The 18865-nt window shown below is 37.2% G+C and overlaps 1 protein-coding gene across 2 annotated transcripts in view; it reads left to right on the top strand.

The window, feature by feature from the left end:
• The first annotated feature begins 897 nt into the window (after positions 1 to 897).
• The window catches only part of LOC133652706 (centrosomal protein POC5-like), a 30828-nt gene continuing 12860 nt past the window's right edge, over positions 898 to 18865 (top strand). The window contains exons 1-6 of one of the 2 annotated variants that reach the window (XM_062051731.1): positions 898 to 1018; positions 1383 to 1478; positions 5352 to 5493; positions 15707 to 15885; positions 16163 to 16339; positions 17944 to 18048. In XM_062051731.1, coding sequence (XP_061907715.1) covers positions 1395 to 1478; positions 5352 to 5493; positions 15707 to 15885; positions 16163 to 16339; positions 17944 to 18048 — 687 coding nt within the window. In that variant the 5' untranslated portion in view covers positions 898 to 1018; positions 1383 to 1394. Of the gene's footprint in view, positions 1119 to 1382; positions 1479 to 5351; positions 5494 to 15706; positions 15886 to 16162; positions 16340 to 17943; positions 18049 to 18865 lie in introns of both variants that reach the window. The other variant, XM_062051729.1, reaches the window with a different exon arrangement.

Below are 18865 nucleotides of genomic sequence, written 5' to 3' on the forward strand. Positions count from 1 at the left end.
ATTTAATAACTGTCATGTTTACTTTACCTTTTTCTTTATCATGCTGTTCCTTCTCTCCTTTTAGTTTTGTTATTTCATATGCTCTGGTGCCGACCGAGATGCTGGTGCAGTTTTACTCAGCCATCATAGAGTCCATCCTGACCTCCTCCATCACAGTGTGGTTCCCCGGCACCACAGTCCAGGATAAGAATAGACTGCAGCGCATCGTACGTGCTGCTGAGAAGGTGATTGGCTGCAAGCTCCCATCCCTCCAGGACTTGTTCTCCTCCAGGACCAGGAGGCGTGTGGGTCGGATCACAGCTGACTCTTCTCACCCTGGACACACACTATTCTCCCCTCTCCCCTCAGGCAGGAGACTACGCTCCATCCAGACCCACACCTCCCGCCACCTGAACAGTTTTTTCCCCTCGGCCATCAGGCAAATGAACAATAACTCCTAACAGCAGCTCCTTGAATTCCTTGAATCCCTTCTAAGTCTATCTGATAGCTCAGTCACAGCTCTTTTTATTACCAAATATGTGTTATATGTGTTTTATGTCGCACGTTTGCACCAAGAAAAATTCCTAGTTTGTGAACCCGTTCTCAAACAATGGCAATAAAACTATTCTGATTCTGATTCTGATTATTTATTTAATAACTGTCATGTTCACTTTACCTTTTTCGTTATCATGCTGTTCCTTCTCTCCTTTTAGTCTTGTTATTTCATGTGCTCTGGACAGTTTAGTTTGTTTTCGACATTATTTTTTAAAAAAAAATTTAAACAAGGTTTTCTGGAGTCACGTGACAAAATCACATCGCAGACTTCAGCTGCGAACTCCGCCCAGCGGCTGCGCACAGTCAACTCAGCGTTCTTCCGCTTATTGTTACCAGGAAACATTAGTACCAATCGGAGGCGCGCTTGCAAACGCTTGCTATAAGAACAGCCAATCACAGCCTCTGTTGTTAGCGCATGTTGGTTCAAACGATTTAGCAAGCTTTCACCAACTGACGGGATATCACAGGACGCTAAAGCTAATAAGTGCGCTTTTTTGTGTTCATAATAGAACTAAGTGTGACAGTTAGTTCACGTTTGTGTCCTGTCTACATAGGAAGGTTTTTTTTGGGTGCAAATAACAACAGTAAGTTGGATATATGGCTAAGCTAGCCAGACAAATGTTTAAGAGTTGGCAAAAAGTAATTTATCACGCCGTGTTTCTGTGCTGCCCGCCTGTTTAAAAGCGTCATCTTCTTTCTTTTCATCACTTTGTAGCCATTTTACCTTAACATCTTTATATCAGGGTTACTTCCTATTGTTTAATACTATTAAATAATTTACAGAGGAATAGAAATGGCATGTCATGCTTTTCAGTAATTTATTGTAAATGGTTGTTTTTCTGTACCAGCTACTCTTTTAGATGTCTTCAGATGAAGAGCCAAGTGTTCCAATTTTGCCTAAAGACTCGACATATAGGAGCAACTCTGTCTCCTCGCAGTTTCAAGTGAGTAAACACAAGAATATGTATTGGTTTCTTTACAGTAAGGTGACCAAAGGTCCTGTTTTCCCAGGACATGTTTACGTCCTGTCTTGGTCATGCTGTTGTTTTTTTAGAAAGCGATGGATTTGTTATAATTGGCATCGTGTTTAACTAAATTGACCAACATTAACACAGTATTACATAATTGGTTCTCTGACTGAGCTCTTAATGCAAAACACTTGTATCTCAAATCCGATTGGAATGAGAAGAGGTGTCTTAGCATGTTTTGATGCTGCGAAAGTCTCCGATAAAAGTTACTCAAGACTACTTTTTTTTTTTTCCGCTGAGCTTGTATTCTATTTTACTAAAGCATTTAGTGCACAGGTGTCAAACTCAAGGTCCGGGGGCCGGTTCTGGCCCGCCACATTGCAATGTGGCCAGCAAAAGCTTGGAAGTAAAATGCACCAATAAAGCACTTCATCTTTTCTTACTAAGGCCATGTCCACATGAACACAGATACTTAAAAAATGCATACTTATCTCTGCGTTTAAGCCTCTTGTCCACACGCAGACGCATCCTTTTGTCTTTAAAAATGCAGACTTTTGCAAACGCTGGCCAAAGTGTAGAGATCAACAACGCTGATTTGCTGGCTTTAAACACACTATAAGAGGACTTAATGTATGTTTGAACGTTAACATGCTGCTCTTTTCACTCAACAATAATAAAAAAAGATACATCAAAATGGGCTTTGCGACACTCCCGCCGGCGTTAATGACAGTCAGTTGTTTTGGATATGATCGCTGTTAAACCTCCACCTGATGGGACAACTTTGACAAACAAGACTTTTTGCTCTGTGTCATAAGAAATATCTTATGTTTTTAGTCCTTGTTTAACGACAAATCATGAAGCTAACTTGTGTGTCTTGCTTCCATTTTTGTAGATAGTGTGTCCAACCATGCATGTGCGTAAAAAGCAATTAAGCAACTAAAAAATCAACATAATGTAGCGTCCTCCTTGTAGTGTGTACTGATGTTAAAGACAATATACACTTCATTACACATGTACCATATCACTATATCGATGATTAAATACTTTATAATTCCACAAGAGTTTTGCAGCGGCACACGCACGTCCGCCTGCTTTATATAGGCACTTAAACAGCAAAAATATGTAATGTAATGTGAAAAACTCTAAACATTGAATACAACTCAGGTGTGTCCAAACGTCTTCTACTAAGGGTTGCATACTGAAAAGTCAAAGTATGTAGGGGCCATTTTGATTTTTCATTTTGTAAGAAAAAAAAACACAAAAAAAGGACATTAATTATCCATCCATCCATTTTCTACCGCTTGTCCTTTATGGGGTTGCGGGGGTATACTTTAAAGATAAAATTTAGGGTGAGCTTTGTGTTTTAAGTGAAAGTAGATTATTAGTTATTAAATGGATGGATGGAGTATCAAATGTCAGTTTTTCTCATGACATTGTCTTTTTGCTCTTATTTATTTTTACTGTTTGTATTTACCTGTGTAATAATTAATAGTACACATTGTCACCTATAACAAAGCGGACACTAAGCTTTGTCCTTAAATGTATGCATGTATAGCATTTTTTACAAAAATCAAAATACATCAACATACTTTGACTTTTTATTATGCGGCCCTTGTTGGAAAAAGTTGCGACGCCTCTGTATTATTAACATATTTTCCTAACATGTCTGTATGCTTGTCCACTTCATTTATGATTTCAAAAGCAAGTATGTTATCCATCAATTTGTTTATATAAAATGGAGATGCGTAGGGAATTTTGTAATAACATAATGAGTCGGTTACATATTGTAATTCATATATATTCACTGTAACATGTGGCCCTCTGAGAGCAGCCAGAACTACAATGTGGCCTTCAATGAAAACCTATTTGACGCCCCTGATTTAGTGTAACAATTAATCTACATTTTATGATTTCAATGCACTCAACCGTAATCCAAACACAGAAGTGAAAGGTGCACCTTTTTGCAAGCGGCAAAGCGCGCCAGCATGCAGTTGCTGCAGTGATGTCGTCTCACGGCGAAGAGAAAATAGTCTTGTCTTGTTGAGAGAGCGGCTTTCCATGGCTTTGGACCTGGTATTTCCATAATGTTTTTCTTCGTGCATTTATGCTTGCTATTTTTCCGCTTGTGGCTCTACAGTAAATGAATGCCATTACATTTCCCCATGCTATGGAATGGGCCGAGGGTGAAAAAGGAGTCGGTATGCATGCGCGTTAATCAAGCATTAAAAAAAATTGCACCGTTAAAAGTACCTATAGTTAACGTGTAATTATTGCATTAACATTGACAGCCCTAGCTAATTGAAATCCATTTAATTAGTTCTTGGCTCCCCAAAACAACACAAGTTTACTATGTAACATGCCTTTCAAAAAGAAAAACTAATGTTTAGATAAGAAATATTGTATGAAAAACAATACAATAGAATGTACTTTTAACGACTACCGTAGATTTATGAAGTAATGTAATAATAATGTACAGCATTTACCTTGGACAGTGGACTTCTACGGTATCTCCATTCGGCAGCTATAAATGCCACACTTTCCTAGTCGTGACTTGGGCAAAACACTTTTCCCACCTACTTCCAGTGCCACCCACACTGGTTTAAATGTAACGTAGATAATGGGTTTAACCATGTGAAGCGCTTTGAATCACTAGAGAAAAGTGCTATATAAATATAATTCACTTTACTTCACTTCACTGAGGACCAAATTGCTGTTATGGCTGCCCTCAGAGGGCTGCTTGTAACTGTGAATATTTCATGAATGCAAATGTATAGGGATTCAATTATTATACAATTGCTTATGCATTTGATTTTTATTTACACTGTAAAAAAATATTTAGATTTTGCAGTAAACTGGCAGCTCAGTCTCCACAATTTTAACATAAAATGTACGATGTTTTTACAGCCATATTACTGTAAATGGAAAACCTTTTTTTTTACTACAGAAATTCTGCCAGTTTTGTACCGTAAAATATATTGTCATTTGATGGATAACTTGCTCAAGCAGATATTTAATTTTTTTTACTAAAAAAAAAAAAAAGTTTGAAATTTATGATTAGACATTTATATCAATATTTAATTCCTGAGATTTTAAAGTGATTATGTATTTGGTTATAGATGGTATTTTGTAATATAACCGTTTTCTATCCATACAGAGGACTTTTACTAAAATGAAACGGCATATTTGACCAAACTTTGAGTATCATTCGAATATCTCAATGCCGATATTCTAGAGAGACATGCTCCCCATTGGAATTCATGCACCCCTTGCATCTGCGCATGTGTACAAATCAAAGGAATGCGGAAACGTAATTGCACATAGAAGGAATCTTACACGTGAGTACAATCGTTACACTAAATAACGCTATGTATTTTTAATTATTTAATTTATTTATATCTTACACCACAAACTGTAGAACGATCTGATGTACCGTTTATTAGGTTATGGTTTCATGTGAAAAAAAATCAGAAATCAAGTGGCCCAAGGCATGATGGGAGCACTTTAGGTTTCCCAGCAAAAAAAAACCTATAACTTAATAAAATATCAATTGTATTGTTTGTGTGAGAAACATGTACATCAAAAGACAAAATAAAAAATATACAGCGATATTTGCGGTAACAATTTAACTCCACATTATTTCGATTTATACGCATACTCAGATTCAGGGGATGCATAATTTGTAATGTGAAGCACGTCTTGCCAGAAAACCGGCCCCAGTTTCAAAATATAGTCACTCTGCTTCATAACCTATTGCACTGACATTGCACATGTTTATCATGTAAAAAAAAACAAAAACAATCCCACAGTTTAATTGTAGTCATCCCTGTCTCCTGTTTTGCGGACCACCAGGATGAATATGAGGAGCTTCTCCAAAATACTGTGGTCTCACCGAGATTTGAGCCTGTCTCCAACACTCGCGTCCATGGAAGGAGCGCCTCACATCTGTCTATAGAGGGTCGCAATTCACAGAGGAATTCGCAGCAAGTTGGAGGTACTGTAGAGTGTTTATTTCAAGTGGATTTATAAAAAATGGTGGGCTTCCAAAACTTGTTGCATCTTTCCGACAGACCCGTCAATGTAAGATCTTCACCCTTGACTCTTGACCAACCCCATTTTAGAGCTCATGGTAAATAAGTTAAGACCAGTTAAGAACAATACCTATAAATGTTGCATGGAACATGAACCCATTTTATTAGAGGTGTAACTATTCGTTTTCACGATTTAATTCAAATCATAATTCGAGGTTGCCGATACAATTCAGAGACGATAATATATTTTAGAACGATATGATCCGAAACAATAGAGTAATTTAAAATTGATTCAATTACTTTTTAAAGGCCTACTGAAACCCACTACTACCGACCACGCAGTCTGATAGTTTATATATCAATGATGAAATCTTAACATTATAACACATGCCAATACGGCCGGGTTAACTTATAAAGTGACATTTTAAATTTGCCGCTAAACTTCCGGTTCGAAACGCCTCTGCGGATGACGTATGCGCGTGACGTAGCCCGGCGAACACGGGTATGCCTTCCACATTGAAGCCGATACGAAAAAGCTCTGTTTTCATTTCATAATTCCACAGTATTCTGGACATCTGTGTTCGTGAATCTGTTTCAATCATGTTCATTGCATTATGGAGAAGGAAGCCAAGCAAGCAAAGAAGAAAGTTGTCGGTGCGAAATGGACGTATTTTTCGAACGTAGTCAGCCACAACAGTACACAGCCGGCGCTTCTTTGTTTACATTCCCGAAAGATGCAGTCAAGATGGAAGAACTCGGATAACAGAGACTCTAACCAGGAGGACTTTTGATTTGGATACACAGACGCCTGTAGAGAACTGGGACAACACAGACTCTTACCAGGATTACTTTGATTTGGATGACAAAGACGCAGACGTGCTACTGTGAGTATGCAGCTTTGGCTTTTTTTTGCGTATGTACGTAACTTTTTTAAAATATATAAGCTTTATGAACCTTGGGTTAGGTGAACGGTCTTTTGGGCTGAGTGATTGTGTGTGTTGATCATGTGTTTGAATTGTATTGGCGTGTTCTATGGAGCTAGGAGCTAGCAGAGGAGCTAGGAGCTAGCATAACACGTACCGTACCGGACGTGCGCGTCACGTACGTAACTTTTTAAAAATATATAAGCTTTATGAACCTTGGGTTAGGTGAACGGTCTTTTGGGCTGAGTGATTGTGTGTGTTGATCAGGTGTTTGAATTGTATTGGCGTGTTCTATGGAGCTAGGAGCTAGCAGAGGAGCTAGGAGCTAGCATAACAAACACGCAGGTGTTATTATGCAGGATTAATTTGTGGCATATTAAATATAAGCCTGGTTGTGTTGTGGCTAATAGAGTATATATATGTCTTGTGTTTATTTACTGTTGTAGTCATTCCCAGCTGAATATCAGGTACCGTGAGTATGCAGCCTTGGCTGCTAAACATTCGATAACTTGACCGTATGTGCGCGTCACGTACGTAACTTTTTAAAAATATATAAGCTTTATGAACCTTGGGTTAGGTAAACTGTCTTTTGGGCTGAGTGATTGTGTGTGTTGATCAGGTGTTTGAATTGTATTGGCGTGTTCTATGGAGCTAGGAGCTAGCAGAGGAGCTAGGAGCTAGCATAACAAACACGCAGGTGTTTTTATGCAGGATTAATTTGTGGCATATTAAATATAAGCCTGGTTGTGTTGTGGCTAATAGAGTATATATATGTCTTGTGTTTATTTACTGTTGTAGTCATTCCCAGCTGAATATCAGGTCACCCTCGGCTCTCACAGCATCTTCCCTATCTGAATAGCTTCAACTCCCCACTAGTCCTTCACTTGCACTTTACTCATCCACAAATCTTTCATCCTCGCTCAAATTAATGGGGAAATTGTCGCTTTCTCGGTCCGAATCTCTCTCACTTCATGCGGCCATCATTGTAAACAATAGGGAACTTTGCGTATATGTTCAACTGACTACGTCACGCTACTTCCGGTAGGTGCAAGCCTTTTTTTTATCAGATACCAAAAGTTGCAATCTTTATCGTCGTTGTTCTATACTAAATCCTTTCAGCAAAAATATGGCAATATCGCGAAATGATCAAGTATGACACATAGAATAGATCTGCTATCCCCGTTTAAATAAAAAAAATTCATTTCAGTAGGCCTTTAACCAATAATTCTACCAGTGTGACTGAGGGCTGTGAATCTTTGGGCACCGCACGATTCGATTCTTGGGGGTAACGATACGATTCAGAATCGATTCTCTATATAGATAAACAGCTCTGATCAATTTCTACATTACTTAAAAGAAAACTGGTTTTGTTTAGTAAAATGCTTCACAAATACAAATAAGGCAACAAGAGAAGTATCCAGCACTTCACTTTTCTGAAGTAGACATGTACAGCTAATGTGGGCATCTATAGTACAGGCCAAAAGTTCTCATTCAATTATTTTTTTTAATTTTCATGACTATTTACATTGTAGATTGTCACTGAAGGCATCAAAACTATGAATGAACACATGTGAAGTTATGTACTTAACAAAAAAAGGTAAATATTCTAGTTTCTTAAAAATAACCACCCTTTATTCTGATTACTTCTTTGCACACTCTTGGCATTCTCTCCATGAGCTTCAAGCGCACCTGTAATGTGAAAACCATTTCAGGTGACTACCTCTTGAAGCTCATGGAGAGAATGCCAAGAGTGTGCAAAGGAGGCTATTTTGAAGAAACTAGAATATAAAACGTGTTTTCAGTTATTTCACCTTTTTTTGTTAAGTACATAACTCCACATGTGTTCATTCATAGTTTTGATGCCTTCAGTGACAATCTACAATGTAAATAGTCATGAAAATAAAAAACTCATTGAATGAGGTGTGTCCAAACTTTTGGCCTGTACTGTACATCAGCAATATAATTTGCCTGAGTGGTTTGACAGGACAGATTACAAATAAATAAAAATCTATTTTTTTATTATTATTTTTTATTGTGTGTTGATGTATCCTTTATTGCAGTGTCTGCAGCGTCCTCTCCCTGTCTTCCTTGGGAAATGGGCAACTAAATCCTTGCGTACATCCAATGGGAGGTGTGCACATCTCTTGGATGGTCTCTTCTGAGCATTCAGAGGGGTTCCTGATGTCACTGTCTGTATTGCTGGGCTCCCTTTGCCTAAAGATGGCCGTCTTTAGGCCATCTTTGATTTGATGGTGAACTTGCATTTGGCTGTAAATGAGTCCAACAAATCCACACCTCCCATGTATGTGTTGTAGGCACCAACAATGTAAGGCCTCTCAACTTCAATGTAGGTTCTGTTGGCTTTGTCCCAGCGTTGAATCTTCTGCACAGGTTCAGGTCCAGCAAAGGATGACAAGTGTGACGGCCCTGCTGTTATACCATTTGTCAGCACAGATGTGATTCCACTCTGACGTCATAGCTTCCTCTCCCCTTTTTCTTCAAACTCTTCTAGTCTTCAGAGTTACAGTTGGGTAGGTGCACCTGCGTGGCTGTTCCCACGTAATGAATTCCCCGCTCAAGGAGCTTCACTAATAATGGAACACAGGTGAAGTAGTTGTCTGCATACATTTTGTAGTTCTGACCTTCTGGAAGTGTGGAAGCAAGTTTCATCACAACCTCACCTGACAATCCAAGTTCATATTTGGCTCGTATTCCGTTGACACTGCCTTGGTAAACATCAAAGTCACACATCATGCCAGAGATTCCAGTTCTCACCCACACTTTGAATCCCCATGGGTTTGGCTTGCTTTGCATATAATTCTTGATGCTGCTGAATTTCCCCTTGAAAGGAATCATCATTTCATACACAGTTGTGCTCTTCTGGTACCACCTGCAGGCATTTCTCTCTGAACGAATCAAGCCACAGTCTGAGTTTCCATAGTTTGTCTTTCTTTTCCGTCTCAGATACTGTCATGTTGTTTACAAAATGTAATGACGTCAACAGGGATTGGAATCTGTTGCGTGGCATCACATCAGCAACAGGTGGTGGACCAAGTGCTCAGGGTAGAAATGTTTTGGACAAAAGCGTCTGCTAAATTCCCTAAATGTAAATAGATTAATGGCTCTAATCATCATACTAAAAGGAAAACATGCTTACACTTACATCCACACTCCGCATTCAGGAACATTCTTTCCCCAGAACTGAATTGTCTGTTGATATCCTCCTTGTGGACAAAGTCATGGAATTTTAGGTCAGGCTGATCAAATTAACTACATTTTGGAGATTAAAATTTTTAAATCAGTCAAATTTGACCAGAACACAACACAAGGGTAGAATGTATATTATCCATGTATAAAGAAAATACTTCAGGCAGTTGTGTAGTGGAGGGAGTACAACCTGTTTGAGCTCAGGGGGCTCAAACAGCCAGCTATTTTGACTACCACATTCACCCAGTGATGTATAATTGCAACAATTATATAACAAGCTCTAAATGAAAATTGATGCATCTGTTCCACAATAACTACATATGTACATGCTCTAGACCAGGGGTCACCAACGCGGTGCCCGTGGGCACCAGGTCGCCCGTAAGGACCAGATGAGTCGCCCGCGGGCCTGTTCTAAAAATAAATTAAAAAAAAAAAAAAAAAAAAATTTTTTATTTTTTTAAAAAAATTAAATCTACATAAAAAAAACACAAGATACACTTTCAATCAGTGCATCAACCCAAACAACCTCCCCCATGCACACTCATCCACACCCACTCACACAAAAGGGGTTATTTCTTTCTGCTACCAATATTCTGGTTCCCACAACATAGACAACACATCTGCAAGGGACACAGTCCCTGAAGCACACATGATTGTATAGGCTGCTGGTTCACTAACCTTTTCATTAATTACTATTTTTTATGTAATTATTTTTATATTGTTTTACTTTCTTTTTTATCCAAGAAAATGTTTTTTATTTATTTATCTTATTTTATTTTATTTTTTAAAAAAGGGCCTTATCTTCAACAGACCAGGTTGTCAATGAAATTAGATTTGTTTAAAGGGTTTTTTAAACCAGGCCCAATCCAGATAATGTCCAAGTCGGACTCAGCAACACACACCTTCATTCATGTACACAGAAAAAAATTAGGGAACACAACAGATTGCATATCATTTATAAACAAAATTACATTTTCAAAATAAGCATTTATGTACAGTCCAGATTATGTCCAGGTCACTCAAATTAGGGAACACAACAACAGATATCATATAATCTATAAACATAATTATACTTTCAAAATAAGCCTTTGAGGACTTCTCATCTTTTTTTAAATGTTTTTTGGCATCATTATCGTTTTCAACCATGTAACTTTCTAAAGTTAGAAAATACTGAATAAATGTTTTAAAGAAAGTAATACTAAGTGAATATCTGTTTTTGGCCTTAAAAATAAACATTTTACCGAGTACTATAATTAAATTGACTAAATCATGATTGTCAATGAACTCTCCTAAAATAACAGAAACCACATTAAGCTTCATAAACAAACCAATCCTTAAACACATTTTTTCAACTTCCACCCAAAACAAAGACACAATATGACAATACCAAAACAAATGCAGGGTGGATTCAGGCTCCTGACAACAAAATCGGCAATCATCTGACTCTCTCATATTCCATAATTTTAACATTTTCCCTGTGGGTAAGAAGTTATAAATAATTTTAATTTGAAAATAACGATTTTGCACATCGATAGTGGTTTTATAGATTAGTTTGAATATGGCATCCCATGGCAACGGGCAGTCAAAAAAGTCCTCCCATTTTCCATTTGTGTTGTATGAGGCAGCCTTGAAAGATTTCTTTATTAAATAAAAATTATATATTTTTCTATTTATTTTAGTTCCTTTTTGCCAACTAGAATTTCTTATTAGAGTTTTACAAACTAATAATTTAGTAGTTCCATAATTAATTATTTGTTTCCATCTTTTCCCAATTACTCCAGTTAGTTGATAAAAATGAAAAGCTTTAGCAAGCATCACCATACATAGCTCTAAATTCATCATACTTCATAATTTTACCATTCTCATTGATAATATCATTGACAAAAATGATTCCTCTTTCAAACATATTTTTCCAAAAGAAAGGCTTTTCATCTATTACAATATTAGAGTTCATCCATATTAACTGCTGCAAAATATCGTCTCTTTTTTCTGGCACATAAAATTGAAAACACCACTATGAGTGGATTGTTTCCTTTATGAACCCCGCCATGTTTCCCAGCAGACTCTCTGGGAGGGGATCACTTGTAAAAAAGGATACAATTTATTTTGATACAGTACATGTTTTTTGTCCAACAGGACATTTGTGTACCACTCAATGTTTAAATACATCTTTGGAACAATTGATGCTTTTAAAGACAGACACATAGCTTCAAGGTTGAGAAGTTTCAGGCCCCCATATTCATACTCTTTGTACAAAACCTTTCTTTTAATCTTTTCTGGTTTGCCGTTCCAGACAAAATCGAAGACCCTCCGCTCATAAATCTTAAAAAAGTTTTGTGATGGAGCTGGTAATGACAAAAACAAATAAATAAATTGAGGAATAATTAACGAGTTGGCAATAGACATTTTACCATACAAGGTTATGGATTTCCCTTTCCATAATTGCATAATTTTGTCCAGCTTTCTTAGTCGATTATCATAATTTACTAAGCCTAGATCTTCCAGATTTTCTGGGACAACAACACCAAGTATGTTAACTGGTCCATCTGTCCACAAAACAGGCACTTTGCATTCCATTCGAAAGGACGTTCCCTTTAGATTTCCGATCCTTAACATTTTACATTTATCATAATTAAGCTTAAGGCCAGATTGCTGTGAAAATATGTCCAAAAGATTAAGAAGGTTCCGCAAACAATGAGGAAAAATCTTATCTTTGTGACTCAGCCTTTTCTGACATGAACTTCATCAAGAACAAACACAGAACACGCCTCACTGATGCACATCTGCAAGACTCACTCAGAGTTGCAGTGTCAAGTTACACACCAGAGTACAACACACTAGTTAACAGCATGCAATGCCAGGCTTCCCACTAACTGACAAAGAAACAGATAACAGATTTGGTGTCCAGTTCAAAGTGTGACATGATTTAAAAATTTGAGAGTTTACTTTTGTATTTTACATGAGTTATTATTTGTACAAACATGGTGCAAAGTAATTCATGATTTGTTAAAAAATGTTAGTGGCTAGCTAGTTAAAATGGGATATTGTGATTTCACAAGACTGTCTTAGAAGTGATCATTTGAAAATGTTCAATTTGAAAAATGTGCACTTAGAGAAAATATAAAAATAAAGTGTTGCATATTGATATTTATCTGTTTCTATATATATTTATTGTGAGAAATCATTAAGATGATCAGTGTTTCCACAAAGATAAATATCATTAATTATTAATAATAACAGAGTTAAAGGTAAATTGAGCAAATTGGCTACTTCTGGCAATTTATTTAAGTGTGTATCTAACTGGTAGCCCTTCGCATTAATCAGTACCCAAGAAGTAGCCCTTGGTTTCAAAAAGGTTGGTGACCCCTGCTCTAGACATTGTAATAACAACCAAAAAATATGTAAAATACATTTTACTTACTTGAATCTGATGAATCCAGTCCAATGAAACAAATAGATGTTGTTCGAAGGAAACCTTGAGAGGTTGTGTGAGTTCATGGCCAGAAGGCGTGACTTATAAACAAATGTACGATCCAATAGCATTGTGAGACTGAACAATAGGACCCAATGACTATGTAAATGTGGTAATAAATTACAACAATGTTTTTTAGGATGTTTAAAGGTAATGTAATTTTACAACAAGAGGTGTTACAGGGTTAAGAATAGGTACAAATAAGAATCGCGTTTAATCTGAAAAGTGATTTTTTTTTTTTTTTTACAGCACCCCTAGTGACTGAAATAAATACTGGATATTGGATACTGCAGGCAAAGTTTCTGATATTCCTGTTTCTTGTAAGGGAATTGGGTTTAAATGATATAAATTATAGATCCAAACCAGCAAGTAAACAACAATTAATGGCTAATGCATTCACATCTTATTTGAGTAAAGTGAAACCAACACTTTAGGTTAAATTACAAGAGGAAACCTTTTTTGCTCTAATTTTTAACATACAAGAAATGTTCAATAAAAGTACAGTAAACAACATATTAACCATAGATTTACCTACTACTACTGCTGTTGTTGGGCAGCACGGTGGGAGAGGGGTTAGTGCATCTGCCTCACAATACGAAGGTCCTGAGTAGTCCTGAGTTCAATCCCGGGCTCAGAATCTTTCTGTGCGGAGTTTGCATGTTCTCCCGTGACTGCGTGGGTTCCCTTCGGGTACTCCGGCTTCCTCCCACCTCAAAAGACATGCACCTGGGGATAAGTTGATGGGCAACACTAAATTGGCCCTAGTGTGTGAGTGTGAATGTTGTCTGTCTATCTGTGTTGGCCCTGCGATGAGGTGGCGACTTGTCCAGGGTGTACCTCGCCTTCCGCCCGATTGTAGCTGAGATAGGCTCCAGCGACCCCAAAAGGGACAAGCGGTAGAAAATTGATGGATAATACAATATTAATATCAAATATAAAGTGCAACCAACATATTTAAGGTTGAATTAACAGTAGGTTTACCTGAGAAGTTAAGTGCAACCTAGTATTTTCAGGTTAAATCAGCAGTGTTTTGTCCTGTTATTACAAATTTTAATAAAGAGAAAAGTCACAACAAATGCAAACGCAACAACTCTCAGCCATAGCACGATTGCAAAAGCCACAAAAGCATAAAGCTACAACACAACAACTTTAAGCCAAAACTAGGGCTTGGCGATATGGCCTTTTATTAATATCTCAATATTTTTAGGCCATGTCACGATACACGATATATATCTCAATATTTTGCCTTAGCCTTGAATTAACACTTGATGCATATAATCACAGCAGTATGATGATTCTATGTGTCTACATCAAAACATTCTTGTTCATACTGCATTAATATATGCTCATTTTAAACTTTCATGCGGAGACGGAAATCACAACTAAGTCAATTTACCAAAACTGTATTTATTAAACATTTATTAAGCAGTGGCACAAACATTCATGTAAATTCCAAAACAGAAATTGCAAGATTGTCAGAGATATTTTAAACCAAGCTATTAGTGCACTTTTGTGCATGATGTCACTAAGTTGTACCCGGGAATTCCTTTGTGGCTTCAAGGGGTCATATTATGATTTATTTTGTACATTTAAAACCCTTCTCTGTGGTCTACATAACATGTAATGGTGGTTCTTTGGTCTAAATGTTGAATAGATTGTTTTACAGCCCATCTTTGAGCTGCTTTTTGACAGTCTCTTCAGAATGTGACATTTTGTGGGCGGATCTTATTTATGTGCCTCCACTTCAACTGCGTCTTCTCCATGCCCAGTTTGTTGTAGTTTTTAGCGATTCCTATGGAGTCTACTGACAGATTTGAGTTAGAACTATATGCTGCTTTGTATTAGCGATGGCAACAGTGGAGAATGCATGTGCATGTACGAGTCAGTCTGCACCCCAACAAGATAGGGAAAAATAGGAGCTTATTGACTAGAGGGCGGACTACAATGGCGGACATGCGCAAGGCACTCTGGGAAAATTACCAATATATATGGATAATCCGGTGACATTTTTCCCAACTGGTGTACAAACTCCAAACGTCTCATTTGTCGGAAGTCGGAAAGAAGGCAAAATTGTTTTATAAATATCTTCGCAATGCCCCCATGGTTTGATTTCAAATTTTCAGGACTTGTGCAGGTCCAATAGGTAAGAACAGTTGGGTTTGCATAATATGACCCCTTTAAAGTTGGGTTGTGGTTTCATTTTTTTGTGTTGTTTGTGGCTTTTCCAATAGTGCTGTAGCTGAAAATTGTTGGCTTTCCGCTGTATTGTTTTGTGGCATTTGCATTTGTTGTGAACTTTCTCGGCCACCGTAGCTACTGTATCTGCCATTCTTGTTTTGATGACTGATGGCGATGAACCACAGACTCGCAGGCATACTTCAGTAACATTCAACGTCCTTATCAACATAAGTGTTACATTTCATATAAACATTCTTAAATCCAATGTTTTAATTTTTTTAGTATCGATAAAGTCGATTGATTGCCGAGCACAAATTGATGTAGTTGAATCTTAGGAATAATAAATACAGTATCAATGAATCGTAAAACCCCTACATTTTATTTTTGTTTTTCTAGAGCGGCTTAGACATGATTCCAGAGGTATTGAGAGCCCAGACAGGATACAAGATGCATCGGATCGGTCGCAGTCTAACATCAAAGGAATTCTCGAGTTCACTGAAATCGAGCTGTTCATCTCAGAGGAGAACATTGGCAAGATTGAGATCATTCTAGACACATGGAGCACCAAACTAAAGGTCAGTGTTGTCATGTATTGCTCCTTTTCATCCTAATGTATCAAACTGGCCAAAAATACATTATATGGGCTAGCATGTGAACTATATCAACGTCCCAAATAAGTGTAGCATTGAAATGAAAACAATTGACAAACAAATGTAATCTATAAATCTGCCAAGTATACTGTCTTGTACCTCTTTAAATAATTAACTTTGTGCCTGTATTTGTGACAATGTTGTAAACATGGTTTCATTACATAAACATTAATGTACCGCCCCCTGACTATATTTCAATAAGTCCAATATCCTGAGGGAGCTGAGGAAGTGGAGGGTGGCCTTCATAGATCAACACAAGCGGGAGTTGCAGAAGGAGAGGGAGATCCACAACGCCCAGAAAGAGGCCTTGAAGTTGGAGCTGGACAGCCTGAAGGATCTGCTAAACACCTATGAGATTTCCAACAAGAGAAAGGATGAGGTGACCACACTGTGCATCATCACGTAAATTCTCTTTTGTTATGAATACTGTAAATGCTCCAATTAACACCTTAGTTTACCAGTTGAAACTCCTAAAGTCACTGGGTGATTGTTCTGGTCAAAAAAAGAATGGCATTACCGGCCATGGCTGTTGGCCAACACCTAATGTAGCTTTGATTAACAGTGGTAGCTAATTGTGAAGTATCATGAGTGTACATTATCCAGCAGCTTAATATAGCTCTGCACACACTTTAAAATGTTGGTAAATTGTAAACCATTCTGTTGTTTACGATTAATTTATGATGACTGACCAGTTTGCTGCCGACCGGCTGTTACAGCATTAGTTCTGTTGCTGCTGTTTTGTTTAATGCTAGCATTTTAGCTCATTCTGTACATTTTCAACCTAATAATTCAGGATTTTATTTATATGCGCCATCTTGGAAATACTATGTTTCATTGTTAGCAATGCTAAAGTTTTCTGCAAGCATTTTCGCTAATTTTGTACATTTTCAACCTAATAATAAGGGATTCCATTACTCTGCGCCATCTTAAAAGTATGTTAACTGTTCCCATGGTGGTATGCTAACCCTATATGGTAAAGTTTTGGCTGATTTTGAACGTATTGCGTTATTAGGTGCCATTTTGGCAGTATGTGAACTATTCTCATGTTAGCATGTTAACTTAAGTTTTATCCTTGCATATTACAATTTTTTTTTGCGTTTTCTACCTAATAATCGGGATTTTGTCACTCTGTGCCATCATACTGTAGAAGTATGTTAATTGTTCCCATGTTAGCATGCTAACCTTTTGTGCTAGCATTTTAGCTAATATTGCACATTTTCACCCTAATCTGGGATTTTGTTACTTGGTGCCATGTTGGAAGTATAACTGTTCCCATGTTAGCATGCTAACCTTTTTGTGTTAGCATTTTAGCTAATATTGCACATTTTCAACCTAATCAGGGATTTTGTTACTTGGCGCCGTGTTGGAAGTATAATAACTGTTTCCATGTTAGTATTGCTAACCTTTTATCCTAGAATTTCTGCTAATTTTGCACATTGTCAACCTAATAATCCGAGATTTCGTTACTTGGTGCCTTCTTAGCAGTATGATGACTGTTCTCACGTTAGCATGCTAGATTTAGCATGCCAGTGTTTGCATGCTAACTTTTTATGTTCGCATTTTAGTATTTTATTTTACTTTTTTATTCTAATAATAATCTTTCTTTTCTCAACTTGGCGCCACATTGGAAGTATGCTAAATGTTCCAATGTTAGCATGCTAACATTTTATGCAAGCATTTTAGCTATTTTTTACGTTTTCAACTTGGTAACCTTGTGATCAAAGACAGCTCCTTTCCACTTTCTCTCGCACTCCAAATCATCAAGTTGAAAAAATATCTTTTGAGTTGTCAAACTTCAGAAATGATCGCCTTGTTCCAATTAACGCCTATCGCCTTGGCTGGTTAAAGTAAATAAATGCCCCAGCTATAATTGGAGCACATTATGGTAGTTAAAGTCTTGGTCTTTGTTTGGCTGTTGAGTGATAATGATGAAGAATAACACATCTCTTTGTGCATATTGTTTTGTGTTGTACTCTCCCTCAGGTGATAAAGAGTCTGACTCTGGTGTTGGACAGACAAAACGACAAGCTTGATAAGATGAAGGCCTTCACCCACTGGAAAATTCAGTTTATCGAGGCCAAGGAAGCGGTACAGTATACTGTTCATTTATGTCCCAACGAGATACATTAAGTTTGGAGTTATTGTCCATAACTCATTCAGTGCAAACAAATGTATGACTTTTTGTCAAGTGTTAATTAAGTAATTTGACCAACTTTCCTATTTTAACTACTTTGCTGTCAATCATACTGCTTTCATCCATGTAGAGTTAGTCCAAAAATTATTCATTTCTTGGCCACATTTTGAGTTAAAGGGGTACTGTTTGACATTGCCATCTATTCAGACTTATGTATTTGTTTGAAATGCTGTACTTTTGTTCTACATGATGTGAAAGTTTCGATAATTTTTTAATCTTGTGAACGGCCACTTTTGTTTGAGAGTGGGTGAAGGGATTCTTCACATGTAAGAATTATGTATCTTAACTGGAGTAAGGTAGCAATTGAAAAAAATAAGGCTATCGATTATTCTGATAATATATTGATCAGATTGTTCGATTAATCTGAATAAAACCCACTTTAGGGCCTTATTGTGTTTTTTTTAGGGAAAATTGTTGCAATAAACAAAGGTCTTTCTGCTTACGAAAACCTTCATTTTATTTCTAATAAACCGCATCCTCCAACATTGATATTGCACTTTTAACATGTTTGCATCAATGAAAAAAGTAAACCAATAAAAACATCAATTGTTCGCCACCACACTGATCACGTCACCCACACACCACTGCTCTAATGTGCACACTATTGCAGCAGCCGTGTGGAATTCATATCCGCGTATTCAACACGATCCAGATTTTATAATTGTGTATCAATATTCTGGGGACATTCAACTTTAATGATATTTTAAGCCA

The sequence above is a fragment of the Entelurus aequoreus genome, linkage group LG06 (genome assembly GCF_033978785.1).
Source record: "Entelurus aequoreus isolate RoL-2023_Sb linkage group LG06, RoL_Eaeq_v1.1, whole genome shotgun sequence".
In the NCBI taxonomy this organism is placed as follows: Eukaryota; Metazoa; Chordata; class Actinopteri; order Syngnathiformes; family Syngnathidae; genus Entelurus; species Entelurus aequoreus.